Genomic DNA, 21,175 nt, shown 5'->3' with positions numbered 1-21,175 from the left:
GTGATGCTGGAGAGACAACCTTGCTCGACCATTCACAATCAAGTTAGACTGAGGTGAGGTGCACAGTGATGCTAACACGGGAAGATCCACGCATGCTGAGAAATACTTCTGGAAAATTCTGAGCTACGAGGGAATAGATCCCAATCTTGGCGCCAAAGTTCCTTCTAATTTTTGAAAGGCTACATACACAAAAATTTTGTTTTGTGCAAATTTTTATAAACCAAGTTCAAAACAGGGTTCCATGATCTGTGTCCACGTGCACACAAGCACAGCTTAGAGGGAACAGTACTTGGTGCTGTCGGATGAAGTATCCCAGTTGTGTGGTTGTATTGTGCAGCTTGTCCATGGAGAACAATAGAAAACCAATTGGATTCCATGGTCAATATTAGACATCAGCCCTGACTGCAATATTTTGGAAATAAACTGCTTTCTGGTGCTTGATATTTGCCACTAGGTGGTAGTGTCAACCACAGGCTTTGTAATAATAGTGTATTATTACAGAAGGCATTGTATTAATATTGTTTTTTAATTATTTCTTTAAGGCTTATATTAAAATATATCAAGGGGAGGATTTACCCCATCCAAAGTCCATGCTTCAGGTGAGAATTGCTGTCTTTGTTAAACTTGATAAATGGTTTAAAAGAAATTTAATGTGCAGATACCCTGCATCTGGGATAGGGATGGAGCGAAGTGTCAGAGCACAGTGCAGATCATATCTAAGGGGCTGTATGCCTGAGCTCTGATTCCTGGATCTGTCACTGATTCTCTCTGTGCCAACTTTGGGATAAGTCCTTTATCTCCTTGTGCCTATTTTTACTAGCCCCTGCTCTGTCATCACCGTGTGTGTGTGTGTGTGTGTGTATATGTGTGAGACCTTGGGTGCTGAGTCACTTTATCCTCCTTTGCCATTTGTTTGCAGAATATTAATGTTCTTTTGCCCCTCTGCCTAAGTGGAAGATTTTAGGTGCTAGAAATTGGGGTGCAGGGTATTAAGGTACAAAGCAACTCAGCAGCCTCATGGAAGGCACTGTTGAAATAAGTTACTAATTATTGTTGCTGTTGAAATGATCTGTGTGTGGTTTGTACCGAGTGTTTAGCAAGCTTATGGCTTCCTCAGAGATATCTACTAAAAATTGAAATTTGGTTTAAACTTGAAGCTAAGAATTTATCATTTATTTAATTGTAACCTTGCTGAGTTACAATAACTGTCACTAGAAGACTGTCTTGTAGATGTTTTTGAATGGATTAGACATTCAGTTTTCTTGTAATTCCATTCTCTTTCTCTTACATGGACACATTCAGAGGAAGAGGACAGATTTTTCTACAGCTTTACTCTGTTGGATAGTGTCCTCCATGCCGGGAAGTTAGATGGGACATTGAGCGAAGGCGAGTCTGGAAAATCTTTCATTAAAAACAACAGAGCTAAAGAGAGAGGATTTGATATAATGGGTGTTCTATAGCTTTTGTCTAGATGAATCTTTGAAGGCTTTGTACTGCCTCTCTTTGTACTGAGGAAGGAGGTGACATCTCGGGAAGGAACTGACCAGTATTAAGGGTGCCTTTCCTCATATCCAGATGCCAGAAAATCTGCCCCTACTCCTGCAAAGTATCCAAAAGGCAAGGAGTTAGATGAATTACAGTGAGGATAAGACCTGCACGTCAGAACCTGGACTCCCTTCAAATGAGTGCTCCCTAGACATGATAATGGAAGCCACGAGGGTGAGGGATGATACTGGACCTAGTGTTTACAAATGGGGAAAGTGTTTGTATTGTCCAGATAGTAACATAGCAATGATGGAAGAAAAAGACCAAATGGTCCACTCTGTCTGCCCAGCAAGTTTCTTATGGTAATAACTGCCGCTCCGTGCAGGTTACCTCCAAGCCTTATGTTAAGGGCATTAATACAGCCAGCAACATTTTTATAGGGTGAGCAGCCTTGATAATTCAGACAACGCTGCTTCAACGTACCTTTGTTTTTAGATTTGGCCAAATAAGCAGTCCTGCACTTTTTCCCTAATGTCTGCGTATTGATACCCCAGACCTTAAAAGTCGGGACCCAGTGTTGGCTGATGTCTGAATCCATTTCTTCTTTTCCCCCACTGTTGAAGCAAAGAGTGAAATTGAATTGCATTGAAATCATGAAAGCTAATTGGTTAAGGGTAGTATCTGCCACTCCCTGCAGGTTGCCCCATGCCCTCTTTTCTTCATTTCCATGCTCCAGCCTTCAGGGATCCACAGGTACCTTTAGGAGGTGCTGGCAGGGTAGGAAAAGCAGCTGTGTTGTACAAGAACATTATGCTAAACTCGAAAGCTCCAAGTCTTGTTAGGAAAGCTTACAAAACTAAGATGGAAAGGAAAGCAGTATGGTTTTCTAGAGGGACTGAAAGATTAGCATTCAAAAGAGACATGGGATCTGAAAAAGAGGAGCACAGGGAAGAATATCTGAAAAAGCTTAGTGAGGCAGGGAATCGATCCATTAAGCTATCTTATATTTTACACATCTTTCCATTAAAATTCTCAGGGTGAGAATTACAACAAATAATCATAACAGGGTAACATAATAAAATATATAATAAAACTAAGAGGATTGATAATAAAAAAAAACAAAAACAAACAACCCAATATAAAACCAATCAAAACCATAAAAATATATAAATCCAATAATAATGCTATAAAATCAAAGCCTGCTGATAACTTACAAATACCAAACTCAGGCCCAAGCATTAAAACTCTCCTAAAAGCACAATGGAAGAACCAAAGTTTTATCATTTTACTGAAAAGGAGATAATTTGTAGTTGAACACTGTGTGCTTCAGGTCATTGTCATCCTGAAAAGAGAACTTCTGTACCAGTTTCAGCTGTCTTACAGAGGGTAACGGGCTTTTTTTCAGGATGTTTCTGTACATTTCTCCATTCATTGTCCCTTCATTCTTGACAAGTGCCCTGCAACAACTTTCAAGTCCCCTATTCCCCTCCTTTCCTTTCTGCCTCACCTTTACCGGTGAAGTTTTTTTTCTTTCCTCTCCGTCTATTATCTTGTAATTCACACTTTTAAAATGCCTCCCTTCATCTGCGACTACCCCTTTTCCTCTCAGCACGGATACCACTCAAGTATTTCCCCGTTATCATCCCACAAGCCCACACACATCAGAAGAAGGATCATTCCTATCCCCATCCTCCCCAGCACCCAAGCAATCAGTCTCTCACTCATTTCCTTAATTTTGTTCAACGCCCAATCCCTTCAAAAGAAAACACATATCCTACATGACTTCCTAACGGATTCTAAACCAGAAATCTGTGCAATAACCGAAACCTGATTTAAACAGCATGACACGCCTCTTATCAACCAGCTCCCTATCGACAGGTACGACCTCATCTCAATTCCACGCAAAAAGAAAAGAGGTGGTGGTTTACTATTGGCTGTAAAAAAGGAGCTCAAACTTCTATCCCAGAAATGTGACCTCCCCCCAGTACGAAATTGGCTTTTTCAAATCTGATTAGCTTCAAATTTGTCTCATCTATACCCCCCCAGGTCTCCTTGAGAAAGACTCCTCCCTACTTATTGAATTCTTTGCCAATTCCCTCTCCCCTGACCTACCCACGATTCTCCTTGGCGACTTTAACTTACACGTAGATGCTTGCCCACAATCCCCTGCCTGTGAAACCTTCATTTCCTCCCTTGAAGCCATGGGATACAATCAAATCGTACACTCCCCTACCCACAAAGCTGGACACACCCTTGATCTCATATTCATCAACTCCACAATCAACATTATCAATTCCCCATCATGTTTGGCAGTACCATGGTCGGATCACTCCTTGATCCAAACTACCCTCTCACTACCGCAAGCATCCCTTAACATGCCAGCGCAACCTATCGCTTTCAAATATCGCAAAACCTGTACAGTGGATACCCTATCTCATGCCTGCTCTGACATAGACAACCAGCTTGACCTCTCCTCTACAGACAACGCCTTCTCCTCCTGGGTTGACCTTACCCTCAACATTGCAAACAAGCTCTGCCCTTTAACGACAAAATCTGTCAACCTGTCCAGTCAAAATAGAAAACCCTGGTTCACACCCGACCTCAGAAAGCTCAAGACGCAGATGAGAGCTGCTGAAAGGTGCTGGCGTAAACACCCCTCCCCTGCCTCCAAGAATACCTACTACCAGCACATGCACAAGTATAGAAACTCCATACTCCTTACCAAACGTGAATACTATTCTAAAAAAATACACGGACTACAATACAATCCCAAGGCTCTTTTCTCAATGGTTGCTGACCTCACCAACTCTACCCACACACATCCTGCTACAACTACCTCCAAGAACCATTGCAATGAATTAGCTCACTTTTTTAGGGATAAAATTTCATCCCTCACTGCAAAATTCTCTCACAGTACCACCAATGTTTCTTTTCCTACCATTAACTCTGCAGCTACACTTTCCTCTTTTGATTCTTTGTCCTTGCTGGAAATAGAGAACATCTTAAGAAAGATGAAACCTTCCTCTCATCCCTCTGAAACTATCCCTTCCAAACTCCTCCTATCCATTCCCAGAGTAATTGCTAAACCTCTATCCAACATCGTCAACTGTTCTTTGGAGCAAGGCATAGTCCCTGATTTCCTCAAACGTGCAGTAGTTAAACCCCGACTCAAAACACCCAATCTTGATCCTTCCACCTTGTCCAATTTCAGGCCTGTTTCCAACCTTCCCCTCCTAGCTAAAATTCATGAAAGACTCGTAAACTCACGCCTGTCTCTCCACCTCGAACAACACAACATTCTGCCCTCAACTCAATACGGTTTCAGGAAGCATCTTAGTACTGAAACTCTCCTACTCTCACTTACTGACACCCTCATCAAAGGAACTGACTGGCTCCTCATATCTTATTGCTATGCTTGACATCTCGGCAGCGTTTGACACTGTAAATCACTCTATCCTTCTCAACATTCTTAGTAGTATTGGAATTGCTGGAAACGCGCTCTCTTGGATACAATCCTACCTACAAAACCGCCTTTTCACTGTCCTATCTGATAACACTGAATCCGAACCTATCAGTCTCCCTCAAGGTGTCCCCCAGGGCTCCTCCCTCTCCTCTACCCTCTTTAACATTTACTTACTTCCCCTTACCACCCTTCTCACTAATCTGCGTATCAAGCACTTTATATATGCAGACGACGTGCAAATTCTTTTCCCTTTCTCTGATTCCCTCCAAACCGCCCTACAAAACTGGGAATCCTGCCTTTCCTCCATTAACCAACTTCTCACAGACATGCATCTTGCTCTCAACCCCCAGAAAACTGAGCTCCTTATCATTCCCAACAAGCAGCCACCACCAGCAATCCCTCTCTCACACGCATCGACATCATTCTCATCACTTACTCGCAACCTTGGTGTCATCATTGATAACCAACTCTCTTTCAAACCCTTTATCAACGCTATCATCAGAGACTGCTACTTCAAACTACAAACAATTAAAAAACTCAGACCACTACTACACTTCTCTGATTTTCGCACTGTTCTACAGTCTATTATCTTTTCTAAAATAGACTACTGTAACGCCCTCCTCCTTGGACTCCCTTCAACACATACCAAACCTTTACAACTCTTACAAAACGCTGCTGCACGTATCCTCACCAACTCCAAAAAAAGGGACCACATCACACGACACTTATTGATCTCCACTGGCTCCCTATACAATCATGTATATTGTACAAAGCCCTCTCCCTGATACATAAAAGTCTGAGTAATGAAAACCTCAACTGGATCACCCCTCCCCTACATCCGCGCACCTCCAAGGAACCCTCCGCACTCCGACTATCAAAACTATCAAACTTACCTCTACCATGAACAGAGCTTTCTCACTTGCTGGCCCTACCCTATGGAACTCCCTACCCCCTGATATACGCACTGAGACCTCAACTCCTAAATTAAAAAAAAAACTAAAAACCTGGTTGTTTATACAGGCCTACCCACATGCTCCCCCATCACAATGAAGAATACCCTTCAACAGGATACCCCAATGAAGAAGACCCTACAACAGGATATCGTTAGGATATCCATACATCTGACTCTCACCCTCCTTAGCGTTTTCTGCTACTCCCTTAACCTCTGGCCACCTCCTTTGTAACTTATGACCCACCCCTCTCTCCCTCCCTCTGTACGCCCTCCTTTGTATTTTCCCACACCCTTCTACCTACGCTAGGCTGTTTCCTCACCGACCCACCTTTTTGAATATCTGAATTTCTCAGCTCAACACGGCTGTTTTACACTTTCTCAGGATAACCTTTAGTTTAAGGTTATTGTTTTTTGCTAGTATCATGTCCCCTTCATCATAATTGCTCTCTTTAAGATATATTTATTATTATAGTTGTCTAAGAAACCCTCTTTCATACTCCGATATTATATACTTATATATATCCCTTGTATATTGTTTCATAGAGCTTGTTACGTAGACCTTGTTACATAGACCTTTGTATATTGTTTCCTAGAGCTTTTAATTTCACATATATCTCTTGTATATTTGTTTTCCACTTTACTTTTACTGTTCGATGTAAGGGCTATGCCCACAAGTTATTAGTTGTATGTAAACCGATACGATGTGCAAACGGCTATCGGTATATAAGAAACTCCAAATAAATAAAATAAATAAATAAATAGTCCCTGCTGATGAGAAACATCCCCAAAACATGATTCTGCCACCATCATGCTTCACAGTAGGGATGGTTTTCTCTGAATGATACACTGTGTTGGGTTTGCACCAAACATAATGCTTTGCATTCAAGCCAAAATGTTCTATTTTAGTTTCTTTAGACTACAAAACCTTTTTGCCCCATGGCTACAGTATTCCCTGAGTGTTCCTTTGCATAGCTTTAAACAAGATTCAAGGTTGGCTTTCTTGAATAATGGCATAAGAACATAAGAAAATGCCATACTGGGTCAGACCAAGGGTCCATCAAGCCCAGCATCCTGTTTCCAACAGTGGCCAATCCAGGCCATAAAAACCTGGCAAGTACCCAAAAACTAAGTCTATTCCATGTTACCATTGCTAATGGCAGTGTCTATTCTCTAAGTGAACTTAATAGCAGGTAATGGACTTCTCCTCCAAGAACTTATCCAATCCTTTTTTAAACACCGCTATACTAACTGCACTAACCACATCCTCTGGCAACAAATTCCAGAGTTTAATTGTGCATTGAGTAAAAAAGAACTTTCTCAGATTAGTTTTAAATGTGCCCCATGCTAACTTCATGGAGTGCCTCCTAGTCTTTCTACTATCCGAAAGAGTAAATAACCGATTCACATCTACCCGTTCTAGACCTCTCATAATTTTAAACATATCTATCATATCCCCCCTCAGTCGTCTCTTCTCCAAGCTGAAAAGTCCTAACCTATTTAGTCTTTCCTCATAGGGGAGCTGTTCCATTCCCCTTATCATTTTGGTCGCTCTTCTCTGTACCTTCTCCATCGCAATTATATCTTTTTTGAGATGTGGCGACCAGAATTGTACACAGTATTCAAGGTGCGGTCTCACCATGGAGCGATACAGAGGCATTATGACATTTTCCGTTTTATTCACCATTCCCTTTCTAATAATTCCCAACATTCTGTTTGCTTTTTTGACTGCCGCAGCACACTGAACCAACGATTTCAATGTGTTATCCACTATGACGCCTAGATCTCTTTCTTGGGTTGTAGCACCTAATATGGAACCCAACATTGTGTAACTATAGCATGGGTTATTTTTCCCTATATGCATCACCTTGCACTTATCCACATTAAATTACACTGCTCCTAGCTTATTTCTAGCTTCTGGCTACTTTTTTTTTGGGGGGGGGAGTGTTGGTGTGTTGTTTTTTTTCAATACAAACACTCAGTTCTTTAAAAGTCTGCAGAACACTCAGTTCTGCAGACTTTTAAAAATAAACACACTACCTACTGCTTACTAGCTACCTTATTGACTGACTATTTAAAAATACAAATAGTCTAACTTCAGTTAGTCAGCCAGAGTGAGTCACTGCTCTCTTGATTAACAAATGTTGGTCCCTATTCAAATCCAATCACACTATCTCAACACCTTTCCAAGGTGAGTAACTGAGCTGAACTATTCAACTTTTTTAGTTAGGTATACACTGCTCCTAGCTGATTTCTAGCTTCTGGCTACTTTTTGGCGTTTTTTTTGTTTTTTTGTGGGGTTTTTTTTTCAATACAAACACTCAGTTTGTATTAAATACAAACACTCAGTTCTTTAAAAGTCTGCAGAACACTCAGTTCTCCAGACTTTTAAAAATAAACACACTACCTACTGCTTACTAGCTACCTTATTGACTGACTATTTAAAAATACAAACAGTCTAACTTATTTATTCACTGCCTTTCTGACTATTAAAGGCACAAACACAAGCACACTAAATAAAATTCCCAGGTAGTTAACTTTGCCCCAATACTTGCCTCCTTCTTGCCACTCTACCATACAGGGTAGATTTGTAGCGTGCTTGGGATATTGTTGTCACATCGCCATTTAAACCAGTCATGGCTATAAAAGCTTGCAGTTCTTTCACATTTCCATTAGTCTCTTGGTTGCCACCCTGATCAGTCTCCTTGTTCGTTCAGCCAGTTTGGAGGGATGTTATGATCTAAGAAGAGTCTTAGTGTGATGTCACTTGCCTTCCATTTCTTAATGCTCACCTTGATCATGATCCAGGGTATAGTCAAGGCCTCTGTAGTTCTTTCATTCCCTTCTCTAGGTCCTCAGCTTTGTCAGAGATCTTTTGGCAGCTCTTTACTCATGGTTGGTTTAGGTCTTTGCTTTGAAATGCACTATCCGGCAGAGTGAACCAAAAAGAGCTGCTGAATTTATCCTGTCCTCTTGTGGCTCCATACAATTTAACACAGGTGGGACCAATTCACTTGGGAGTGAATTTTCAAAGTTGTTCCATGCATACATATAGCGCATATGTGCATAACTAGCATGTCTGAGTGTGTTTGGTTTTTTTATAAACGTCGCAACTACATGCATATTTGCATTTTCATGTGTTCATTTTACCGGGGAAAAAATGGAGTGGTCTAGGGGCATTCTGAGATGGGGCTCAGAAGTATACCCAATAGTTGCTATTTTGTAAGAGACGTGTATACATTAATATACACCCATGCTAAATCACATGCACATACTTTCGGAGCAGAAATGAGCAGTACTATCTAACCTGGGCAGCTCCCGCCACACAGTTTGTAAAATATTTGCAAAAATCTCAGTGTGTCCATTTATGTGTGCAAATGCTGAAACACGGATAGGTTTGAAAGTTGGCCTCTTGGTGTGTGCTTTTGAAGGTGATTGGTAACACCAGAGCTTTAAATATTTAGATTTGTTACAGAAGTACAAGGGGGCTGGATACTTACCCACGCAAGCTATTCCATGTTTTTATTTCTTCTACTATTTTCAAAGGAATTCAGGAATTTTATTTATTTAAAGTCTTTTCTATACCATCGCAACGGTTTACATGTAGGCACATAAGTAAGTTTGGAGTAACAGGTGCCATTAAGTTTCGGTTACATTAAATCATAAAAATACGTACAAATGTTTAGTGATGTAGGTTCTGGCCAGGTGTACCTAGAAGATACTTTTACAGGTCAAAACAATCACATATACTGTGTTATATTACATTCATTGTGTACTCAATTTGTTAAAATATTGTAATGCACATTTATGAGAATAGTGCTGTGTGCCGGTGCTCTTCTGTTTATTCCAGTGTATTTTCTATTCTCTGGTCTCTTTATAAAAGGCTTGTTTAAAAAGCCATGTCTTTAGACTTCTCTTGAATGTTTTGGGGTCTCTCTGTAATCTGATCTCCAAAGGCATTGTGTTCCAGAGTGTGGGTCCTGCTAAAGACAATGCCCTTTCTCTTACCTGGGTTAGTCTCGCTGTCTTGACTGAGGGAATGGTTAAGAGAGCTTTGTTTGCTAAACAAAGGTTCCTGTGTGGTACGTGTACCTGTAGTGCAGTGTTTAGCCAGTCCGCTTTTTCATCATGCATTAGTTTATGTATGGTGCATAGTGCTTTGTATTTTATTCTTTGTTCTATGGGTAGCCAGTGAAGTTCGGCCAGAGTTTCAGTTATATGGTCTCTTCTTCTTTTTCCAGTTAGTATTCTCGCTGCTGTGTTTTATAGAATTTGAAGTGGTCTTATTGTTGTATTTGGGAGTCCTAGAAAAAGTGCATTACAGTAATTGGTACTGGCGAAAACTAGTGCCTGAAGCACTGTTCTGAAATCTGCAGGAGTTGGTAACGGTTTAAGTTTTCTGAGGATCATGAGTTTAGCATAGCCTTCTTTTACTTTTAGCGATATGTGTTGTTTTAGATTAATTTCGGGGTCCATTATTATTCCAGGGTTCCTTACTTTTTCCGCTAGTTCTATTTTCTGGTTGTTTTTGAGTATAATTGAAGTTTGAATGATTTCGATATTTTTGCTTTCTAAGTTTAGAAATTCCGTTTTTTCAATATTGATCACTAGTTCCATTCAGTTTAATAGTTGTTTTATGATGTCTAGGTACATGTTAGCTAGGTTTAATGTTTTTTCTATTGTGTCGTCGATTGGTAGAATTAATTGAATATCATCTGCATAGATGTAATGTATGATTCCTAATCCTGCTAGTAGATGGCATAATGGAAGCATGTATATGATAAAAAGGCTTGTGGACAAGGCTGATCCCTGCGGTACACCTGTTTCTAGATTGAATTTGTCTGATAGTGTGTTGTTGATCTGAACTTGAAAGAACCTATTTTTTAGATATGAGCTGAACCAGTTTGTTTTGTTGTGTAGTCCAATCTCTTCTAGTCTTTTTAGTAGAATTTTATGGTTTACTGTGTCAAAGGCTGCTGATAAGTCTAACATTATTAGACTGTATTGTTTTCCACTATCACAACCTCTTAGGATGTTGTCTGTAAGTGAGAGGAGTAGTGTTTCGGTACTGTAGTGTTTGCGAAATCCATGTTGTGACGGATATAGTAAGTTATTGTTATCAAGGTGTTCCGCTAGTTGTTTCTGTACCGCTTTTTCTATTACTTTGGCTAATAAGGGTAGATTTGAGACTGGACTGTAGTTGTTTAGGATCAGGGGGTCACTGTTATTTTTTTCTTTTTGATTGGTTTTATAATTGTTCCTTTTAGTATATCTGGAATTATTCCTTCTTTTAGGGATAGGTTTATAATCTTAGCTAAGGTTGGGGAGACTCTGTTGGCTGCTTTTTTTTATGTCAAATGTTGGTATTGTGTCGATTTTGTGTGGAGCCGGGTTTAGATTTTTTAGTATGGATTCTGCTTCTAGCTCTGATATTTCAGTGAATGAGGACCATTGAATAACGTCTCTTTTTTGCAATTTAATTTCTTGATTGGTGTTTGGAAGTTTGGATCTTAAGTTTGTAATTTTGTCGCTGAAGAATTTAGCTATTTCGTTGCATTTGATTCTGGTAGACTTAGGGGTGATTCTTGTTTGTCATTGGTGAGATTTGCTACTATGGAGAATAAGGTTCTTGGGTTGTTAGCGAACTTCTCAATTTTGTTGCTGTAGTATTCTTTTTTAATGGTCAGGATTAAATTTTTGTAAAAGGCAAGATGTTTTCTGAATTTGGTTAGGGTTTCGGTTGTTTTGAGCTTTCTCCATTTTTTCTCTATTTTCACTTGGAAGTTGTGGGGTAGGATACAGAAAATACTGTTTAATGGGTGTAGATGTTCTATAGCCAATGTATTACTCAGGCCTCCGTTATATTATTCACTGTTGGGACGAGGCTTTAACCAGTCCATAAATCCATTCTAGGTTAGATAGACAGTAATTCCTCACTTCTTGACAGAAGCTTCATATGCTTGGGCAGTAATTCAGCATGGCACTAAAGTCTTTTAACACTTTAATGTTTACAGAATGTAGCTAAAGAGAGAGGATTTGTTATCAAATCCTGTATTATTTTTAATTAAAGATTTTCCAGATTTGCCTTTGCTCAATGTTCCGACTAACTTCCCAACATGGAGGACACTATCCGATGGATAGATGGTTAACTGAGCTCCAGGATCATCAGATGGCTGGGTTTAATATCTGAGGAGTCGCACAAATTCAGGGTGCAGGAATTCAAGTCTGGCCCTTTTAGTGATTTGAAATGCTGAAAAAAGGGGAGGCAGGGGGCAAGCAGTTAGTTGAAAAAAAAAAATTTCTAGCAAGATGGCAACTTAGCCACTCCCTGGGGGAACTCTACTACTTGCCTACAGCTTCATCATTATCTCCCCAGGGTAGAGGGAGGTAGGATGTGAATGGTAGGGTGATGCACTCTCTTCTACTCCTACTTCTCCCCCCCCAATACATGTTTGCTCTACTTCCCATCCTTTTCCTCCATCTTCTCTTTTCCTCTTATCTCCTTCCCTCACTCACTCACACTACTCAAACTTTTCCCTTTCCCTTCCACTCTCCTCTCATTGCTGGAGCTTCCTCGCAAGTGGTTGAGAGACTGATATGCACCAACCAGGGCTGATCACATCTGGTGCTCTCAAGGTAGCAAAATAGTGTGATAAGGTGGTAACCAGAAACGAGAGAGATGCTAGAGTGTACTGGGAGAGGCATAACCTGTAGAAAGGGAGAGGAGTGATAATACATCTGTACTCATCTGGAGGATCGTGGCCAGTTTTGGAGGCGGTACTTCCAAAAGGGTATAGACATGTTATAGGTGGTCCAGAGAAAGGCAAACAAAGTGGTGCAGAGTCTTCACCAAAAGCTGTATGAGATGAGCCTTAAGGGTGGATATAGAGCGAGACACCTTGTGGAAAAAAGGAGGGGAAAGGAAGATGTGACAGAGAAATTGAAATACCTCAAAAATCAAATAATGCACAAGAGGCAAATATTTTCCAGCAGAAAGGAAGTTCAGAAGAAGAGCCTTGATATGAGGCTCCAAGGAGGTAGGCTCAGAAGGTGGTGGATACATGGAACAGCCTCTCAAGGATGGTGGTGGAGGGAACAGGAGTAGAATTAAAAAAAAAAAAAAGCCTGGGATAAATAAGCACAGAAGATGTGAAGGGAAGTTCAATAGACTAATTGAGGAATGAAATTGGGCAGACTAGATGTTTACAGTCCTTATTTGCCCTCAGATTCTCTCTTTCTGTATTCAGTGTTAGTGCTATATCTTACTTAGCAAATGCCTCCTGAGCTGGTTCTTAGCATTAGATGCTCTGTCATTAATTTTAAATTCCGGGTGAATTGTTCATACACAAGTCAGGGAGATGGAGGTGACTGAAAATTATATTTTATTCTCCCTCTCCATGTTGTGACACTCTATCTCCTCTGCCTCCCCCGTATCTTCCCAGGCCACTGCAGAAGCCAACAACCTGGCAGCCGTAGCATCAGCCAGGGATCTGTATTATAACAGCATGGAGCAGGTATGTGACACAGGAAGAGAATACCAAGCCAGACCCGCACAGTGTGATAGTCTAATCATACTCACAGCCAAGTGTGCTTCCTCCGGCCTCATACGTTGAAAGGGTTGGGGGGGGGGGGGGGGGTCTTGGTGTTTGTACAGGGCATGTTCTCCACTCCCAAAGCCTCCATAATTACTTTGGTGGTAGATTAGATCACCAATCCATTTCCTTTTCTCCCTCCCTGGCACTACAGACCTGTGGTGGGGACAAGCCCTACGTCTCCCCAGAAATCCTGGAGGAGCGTCACAACCAATACTGCGAGGCAGCCCTGGAGCACTTCCGGAAAATCAAGAAGATGGGCGGGAAGGAGTACAGCCAGCGCTACCAGGAGGAGCTGGAGCGCGAGATCGCTGAACAGTTCACCAACTTCAGCAAGCACAACGAGAGCAAAAACATCTTCAGTGCCTTCCGCACGCCGGCAGTGCTGTTTGCTGCTGTGGCAGCCCTCTACATGGTCTCTGGCGTGGCCGGCTTTGTGGGCTTAGATTTGGTAGCCCAGCTCTGCAATTGTGTTGTGGGGCTGCTTCTCATCGCCCTACTGACCTGGGGCTACATCAAGTACTCAGGCCAGTATCGGGACCTTGGCGGGGTCATTGACTCCAGCGCAGAGTACATCCTAGATCAGGTGGGTTCCCAGGAGAGCAGATGCATGATTCTGGCGGGGTAAGGGGGTCATCATACATGGTGTGGATGCACTTGGCGCAATGCCTTTCCTTGTGATGAGAACAGAAGCTGCATTAAGGCTCCTGTTGAGTTTATCTAGCTTTTTTTTGCCACTTTGTTGAAGCTGAGATGTCTTCTGATGTGGCAGTAGTCATGGTGAAATCCAGAATGTTTCATCACTTTGACAAAAGTCACCGTATATTTCCCCAGGTGGTTCCACAGATTTAAGACTGCTAAAAGATTTTAGGTTCTTTGCAGCTGTCTCTACCCATATATACATTGTTGTGTTCATTAGTCCCCCATTGCACTTGAAATTAGCTAGTATTTTCATAGAACATTCTGTATCTTGGTCCCCAAATTACATAGTGTGATGATGCAGAGATAGAGGGGAAGGCAAGAGGGAGGGTGGTGATATTTCGTCGAGCATGTTTTTTTTTTTTCAAACGTATGTGCTGTTTCGTGGCCCTTAGTGAATTCACTGCTGACCTGTTCTTTCTTAATTTTTTGCTCATGACTTTTCACAGGCCACAGCCCGCATGGGGAACTCCACTCGGCGAGGGCTGAGGGAGACCGTGGCTGTGGGAGGCCCTGCTGAGAGAAAAAAATCCCGATGATGTCTCCTAGAGAGAAAGAGTGGACCCCCATCATGGCCACAGAGGACCCAAGGGAATGTCCTGGAACCTCTTTCAATCCAGGCCACATCGGCATCCCTTCCCTGCAATGTCAGTTCCTCGCTCCCCTCCAGGACTCCCTTTTTTAAAAGTCTTTCCTCACTTTTTCTAGTCATTTATGTATACATTTACATATCTATATGCTTATCTTTTTGCACTTTATAAACACTTGAAAGGCGATCAAAGGTAATCGGGCTTAAGGAAAAAAACCTAAAAAAAACCAAATGATGAAATGCAGCTTCAGAGCCTTGTTAGTCTATGTTCCAGACTTGAGTGCCTTAGATGTATAACTTGGGGCCTGGGGGCAGGGAAGGGGAATTGGCTGCTTTTCACTCTTTTTCACTCAGAGGGTGCAGGTCGTGAGCCATGCAGGTGCCTTGGAGGGGAGAAGGCTCAGAGGGTTATAGGGTCATCAGGCACAGGTTAAGCCAGGTCATTTTTTTTCCTTGCCCCACCCCCACCTCCAGATGCTCTGCCTTGCATATGGGATGTTTAGTTTTGGTTTTCTTTAAAAAAAAAAAAAAAAAAAAAAAGTGCTACAGTTCCCAGTATGCAGTGAAAGGGGGAGAGGAAAACCAGGTCTATCAGTGAACCTCCAGCCATCTGGTGCCCCAACAGGGAGGCATAGGCAAACTCCACTGTGCTGCCACTCAGATCAGGTTCTCTGAACACACGATCCTGTGCCCGAGTGGCTGCTAGTTATCTCACAGTCTCATAGTATAGGTTAGAAAACTGAAATTTAAGTGAAGACATGTATAACCCTCTTTCCCAGTACATACAGGATCAGTCCAGAGAAGTGGGTTGTGTAGCCCTACCAGCAGAGGGAGTCAGAGAACCAAAACTTTGGGCACTGCCATATATACCAGAGTGCCTCCTGCAGTTAGCCAGTATTTCTCTGACTCCAGCAGAGGGTAGAGATACTCCTGCAGTTTTTTGTAGTTAAGTTTTTCAGTTAGTGTTTTTTCTTGAACTTGCGACGCTTCCTGAGGTGTTAGGCACCTTCGTGGGTCATCCCTCAGTGGAAGCCGGGCGTCCGGGGGATTGGGAATCCCTGTCTGAGTCTCGCCTGCCTCGGGTCGGTGGGTGAATTCCAGGGGCTCCTGGTTTATTCACCCCCCACCCCCGACACTGCTACAGCTGTTCCTTCGATCCCTGCTTCAGCATAGAAGTAAAGTTTATTAAAAAAAAAAAAAGCAGCTCTGTTTCATTGCTGTGAGGCTGGCCGGCTGCCTTCAGAGGGGAGGTAAGGAGTCGTTACACATGGATCGGGTCTGTTACGACCGGGACAGGAGGCTGGTAGCACGGTGTCCTTCCTCTCCCTGGGCTCCGGGGGACATCGAAGGCATAGGGGTGAGTTTTGCTTTTCAGACCCGGTCGGGGTCCTTTCGCGGCCGCGGGTGTTGGTATTTTTTTCTCTTCTCTTCTCTTTTTTCCTGCTCAGTTGGCGCTGGGTAGGCGCGGCTGAGCTGTGGGGGAATTTTTCGGCAATTTTTCAGGCCAGCTTTCTCCGACCTGCCTCTTGTTCTTTTTCCCGCGTTGCGGCTGCGCTCTCTCCCCTGTAGTTGTTGGATCCGTCCTGGCCTGGATTTCCCGCGTTGCGGCTGCGAGCGGAGGTTTGAATTTCGCGGCCTTGTTCCTGGCGACGCACCTGCCCGATGGGTCCGCGCTCGAAATCTCCGGCCTGCCTCGTGTGTGGTACACGCGGTCAGGTTCTGGATGTGGATTCTCTGTGTCCCACTTGTGCCTCAGAGTCGGGGACTCCTTGGGGTCAGAGGGCTTCTAGAGATGTACTCACAGATGGAGGAGGCTCCTCCCGTTTTGGCTCCTATAGGGGTGGATTCCTTAGGGAGTACTGGCACGGTGCCCACAGTTCCCCCCTCGGGGGGGGGGGGGAGGGGAGGCCTGAAGGATTTTCCCTGGAATTTGTACTCATGCATGAAGCGTTTTTGGCACGCCAGCGTGCGCCCGTCAAGTGGCCCGGTCCCCAAGGGGACGTAGAACACCCACTGGAGAAACAATCTCGGGGTGCGGATTCTGGTCACCCCCCCCCCCGGGGATCAGACCCATCCAAGAGATGTGGGGGCACATGCTCCCCAGGGCCCGAGCCCAGGATTGGGTGCTGCTCCACCCACGGGGGTGATCTCGGGAACAGACCCGGACCAGGCAGATGTGGATACGGATGTCTCCGATGACCCGGAGGCCCTGTCGGCGGAGGGTGACGATCCCAGTGTGGTCCGGAATTGTTACCCGCTGTTTAAACAGGCTGAGCTACGCCCTCTTAATCCTCAAGATTTGGAGGTGCTGGGGCTTAAAATTTCCCAAGAGGAATCGGACAATGAAGGGGTTAACCCTGTTCTAGATGGCATTAGGGGCCCCACTACTGCCTTTCCTTTGTCGAAGAAAATACGAAAGCTGGTGAACAGGGAGTGGGAGACTCCTGACGTGGGACTGAAGGTCGGCAGAGTGATGGCGAAGTTATATCCCCTGTCAATGGACGTGTTGGATTTGCTCAAGGTTCCTAAGGTGGACGCTGCGGTCTCAGCGGTCACCAAGAAGACCACAATCCCGGTGACTGAGGCGGCAGCTCTGAAGGACGTGCAGGATCAGAAACTGGAGATCCAGTTGAAGCGGGCCTTTGAAGTCTAAGCTCTGAGTTTACGCGCAGCGATCTGTGCTAGTCTCATGCAGAGAGCGTGCCTGTATTGGGTTCAGGAGACTCCAGACAGTGCTGGCGCCGGCAGCAGCAGGGCATTGCAGTCCACCCATTTGGAAGCCGGTATCGCTTATGTAGCAGATGCTCTCTAAGATCTGCTGCAGACCTCGGCGAGAAATATGGTGTCCATGGTTTCCGCACAACGACTCCTCTGGCTGCGAAACTGGGTGGCGGATTTGTCCTCAAAATCCTGGCTGAGCCATCTGCCGTTTAAAGGCAATGTGCACTGTTGGCTCGGTGGAGTCCAGTGTCGGAACAATTTCATCTACCAATGCCACTTCGGGAGTCCATAATCAGTCTGTCATGGTGGCTGTTGCGCGGAAATCTGGAGCGGGGGGTGGACTTGGACACCCTGAATTGGCTGATCATCTCCACCGATGCCAGCCTCTCCGGTTGGGGAGTGGTGTGCGGGAGGAAATCAGCTCAAGGTCTCCGGTCGCAGATGGAAAGTTCATGGTCCATCAATCGTCTCAAAACGAGGGCAGTGCGGCTGGCCTTACAAGCCTTCCTCCCCTGGATTCAGGGCAAAATGGTACGAGTTTTCTCCGACAATGCGATGACAATGGCGTACATCAACCGACAAGGCGGCACACGCAGTCCCGCGGTTGCACTGGAGGGCACGCCTGTTGTTCACCTGGGCGGAGCGGCATCTCGAGGGCATCACCGCATCCCATGTCGCAGGCGGACTTTCTCAGCAGACAACAGCTCGACCCAGGGGAAGTGGGAGCTATTGGCCGATGCGTGGAACCACATTTGTGCCAGATGAGGGAGTGCCTCAGTTGGATCTAATGGCGACACAGACAAATGCGAAGACAGAACGTTCTTCAGTCGTCGTCGGGAGCATGGATCAGTGGGCATCGACGCTCTCGGGTGTCTGTGGCCCACAGGAATCCTTCTGTATGTCTTTCCTCCCTGGCCTCTCATCGGTCAGCTTCTTCGTCAGATAGAACTGCACCCAGGACGGGTGGTACTGGTGGCGCCAGAATGGCTGCGCAGGCCGTGGTTCGAGTATCTTGTGCATATGTCTCTCGAAGGGTCGTTACCGCTGGCTCATCTCCCGCGTCTACTTCGACAAGGACCCATTTTCTCGGACTGGGAGGATCATTTCTCTCTCGCAGCTTGGCTTTTGAGAGGCGACGTTTACGTTTAAAAGGCTACTCCAAACAAGTTATTTCCACTCTTTTGCAGGCGCGACGACCGTCCACCTCTATGGCCTATGTTAGAGTCTGGAAGGTTTTTGAGTCTTGGTGTACCCTTCAAAACTACGACCCGTTATCGCTCGGGGTCCCTTGGGTGCTGGAGTTTTTGCAGCAGGGACTGGTTAAGGGATTGGCGTTCAGTTCTCTCCGGGTACAGGTGTGGCTCTTGGGGCCTTAAGGGGCCAGTTCAATGGCTATTCCCTGGCTGTACACCCAGACATTGCCCGTTTTCTGAAGGGGGTCAAACATTTACGACCTCCAGTCAAACTTGTTTGCTCGGACTGGAATCTGAACTTAGTGCTCCGGGTTTTCTGCGACGCTCCGTTCGAGCCTCTTCGCCGATCTTCCCTGAAGGATCTGATGTTGAAGACGTGTTTTTAGTGGCCATTTGTTTGGCCTGGCGGATTTCAGAATTGCAGGTGCTCTCATGTCGAGATCCCTTCCTGCGGATTTCCGACGATTGGGTGTCGTTGCGCACTATCCTGTCCTTTGTTCCTAAAGTAGTTACGGCGTTTCACGTAAATCAGACTGTGGAGTTGCCGGGGTTTCTGCGTTGGTCCCGGAACTCTCCTCAGGACAGGGAGCTTCATCTCTTAGATGTTCGGCGCATCTTGTTACGGTATCTGGAAGTTACCAATGATTTTCGCCGCTCTGACCATTTGTTCGTTCTCTTTGGTGGTCCAAAAAAGGGTGATAAGGCGTCTAAGGCGACCGTTTCTCGTTGGATTAGAGAAGCCATTTGTTCAGTATACATAACCCGGGGTTGTCAAGCCCCCTCGGGTATCAGAGCTCATTCTACTAGAGCCCAGGCTACTTCCTGGGCAGAGTGTCAGTTACTGTCGCCGCAGGAGATCTGCAGGGCAGCAGTGTGGTCTTCTCTTCACACCTTCACTAAGCATTACCGATTGGATGTTAGGGCGGCGGAAGACTTGCCCTTCGGTTAAGGGGTTTTGCGGGTGCCCGCCCAGTGTAGGGTGGCTTGGGTACATCCCACTTCTCTGGACTGATCCTGTACGCACTGGGAAAAGAAAATTGGTTCTTACCTGCTAATTTTCGTTCCAGTAGTACTAAGGATCAGTCCAGAGGCCCACCTCTTACTACTGATTCCGAAAGACTGTGTTGGTTAGCGTTAGCCTATGTTTACTTACAAAGCTCTTTTGAAGTATGATTGTTGGGGCAGTTCTTCCCAATTGTTTTTTTGAATTTGTCTGGAGCGGTGAGGTTGTCTTGGTTTTTTTGGTGCTACCTCTCACTTCTTTCTTAGGTTACTCATGGGCTTGGGTACAGGACAATACTGGCTTGGTGTAGGTGGCACTCTGGTATATATGGCAGTGCCCAAAGTTTTGGTTCTCTGACTCCCTCTGCTGGTAGGGATACACAACCCACTTCTCTGGACTGATCCTAAGTACTACTGGAACGAAAATTAGCAATTTTCTTTTACACTTTTATTCTCTGAGGTGGGGGGTTTTGTATCAGTCTCTTTTCTGCTTTTTCCTCCCTTGGAAATATTCTTTCACTTAAGATATGAATCTGGGCCCTTTCAGTGGAGGCAGAAAGGGTGTATGTCTACACACAGAAACCTAGGCTTGAGCTTGATGGTGGCCATCTTTCTACTAGAAGTTCCATTGCCACTGGCCTAGTCTAGTTGCGTGGTAGTCCACTCTGGAGCACCAAAATCACTTCCTGTCTCCAAATTCCATGCCTAACTTTTTATTTTACTGCTGTTTTAATATAATGGGCTGAGGGACCATGGGAAAGGGACCTTTTTACAATAGAGTTGGTGGGGTGTGGGTTTTGGAGCCTTAAGGACCAAAGAAGTTTAAAAGAAATGTGCCCTTGTTTACAAAATTATTTTCTTATTTTTACTGGAGTACTGTTCTTGTTGTATTGTCTGTAGTGGGGATTTATAAACAAGTGGACAACATTGGCTAAAAGAATGGTTTATTTGCAGAGCAGTTTGATAATTTTGGAGGTGGCGTTTGTCTTAAGATGAGGGAAGGAGGGCACATGACCTCTGTACAGATCGCCAGCTTTTCTTTTCTCTTGTCATTTCCTCTCTCCTCCCCACCCTAAAGATAGTGACCCAGGTGAGAAAAGCAGCTGGGGGATGCTCTTTACACTGTATTCCAAGGAGTGAGAGGGGAATATGGAACACAGTTCAGAGCCTTGCTCCTGTATCTGTGAGCCGTGCTAGATGTAACTTGTGTCTGTCAAAAAGTGCTGTGAGAGGGCAGTGGTCTCTGTAAGAAAGGCCCTGCTATTGCAGCTTTAGAAAGGGCATAGGGTAGGGGTCAGAACTGCATACGAGTGCTGCTGGCTATGGTAGATGTGCACAGAGCCTCTTGTGCCTTTCCTGCACCAAGGGGAAGAACGCTGTTTAGTGCAGGAGCCTACATCTGTATGCCAGATAAGAGGAGTTGACATGGATCATCCTGCAGTTGGCCAGTTTCTTATTACTGATTGAAAACTTTTATTTAGT

The 21,175-nt window shown here is 44.4% G+C and overlaps 1 protein-coding gene across 1 annotated transcript in view; it reads left to right on the top strand.

Annotated features, from left to right (window-relative positions):
* The window catches only part of ATL3 (atlastin GTPase 3), a 61,678-nt gene extending 46,346 nt beyond the window's left edge, over positions 1-15,332 (top strand). The window contains exons 10-13 of the mRNA XM_029614681.1: positions 543-599; positions 13,340-13,411; positions 13,644-14,075; positions 14,638-15,332. Of these exons, the coding sequence (XP_029470541.1) occupies positions 543-599; positions 13,340-13,411; positions 13,644-14,075; positions 14,638-14,727 (651 nt within the window). The 3' untranslated portion in view covers positions 14,728-15,332. The remainder of the gene's footprint in view (positions 1-542; positions 600-13,339; positions 13,412-13,643; positions 14,076-14,637) is intronic.
* Positions 15,333-21,175: the final 5,843 nt, after the last annotated feature.

The sequence above is a fragment of the Rhinatrema bivittatum genome, chromosome 8 (genome assembly GCF_901001135.1).
Source record: "Rhinatrema bivittatum chromosome 8, aRhiBiv1.1, whole genome shotgun sequence".
Lineage (NCBI taxonomy): Eukaryota > Metazoa > Chordata > Amphibia > Gymnophiona > Rhinatrematidae > Rhinatrema > Rhinatrema bivittatum.
The sequence above is the reverse complement of the archived record's forward strand: the minus strand, read 5'-3'. Positions and strand labels throughout refer to the sequence as shown.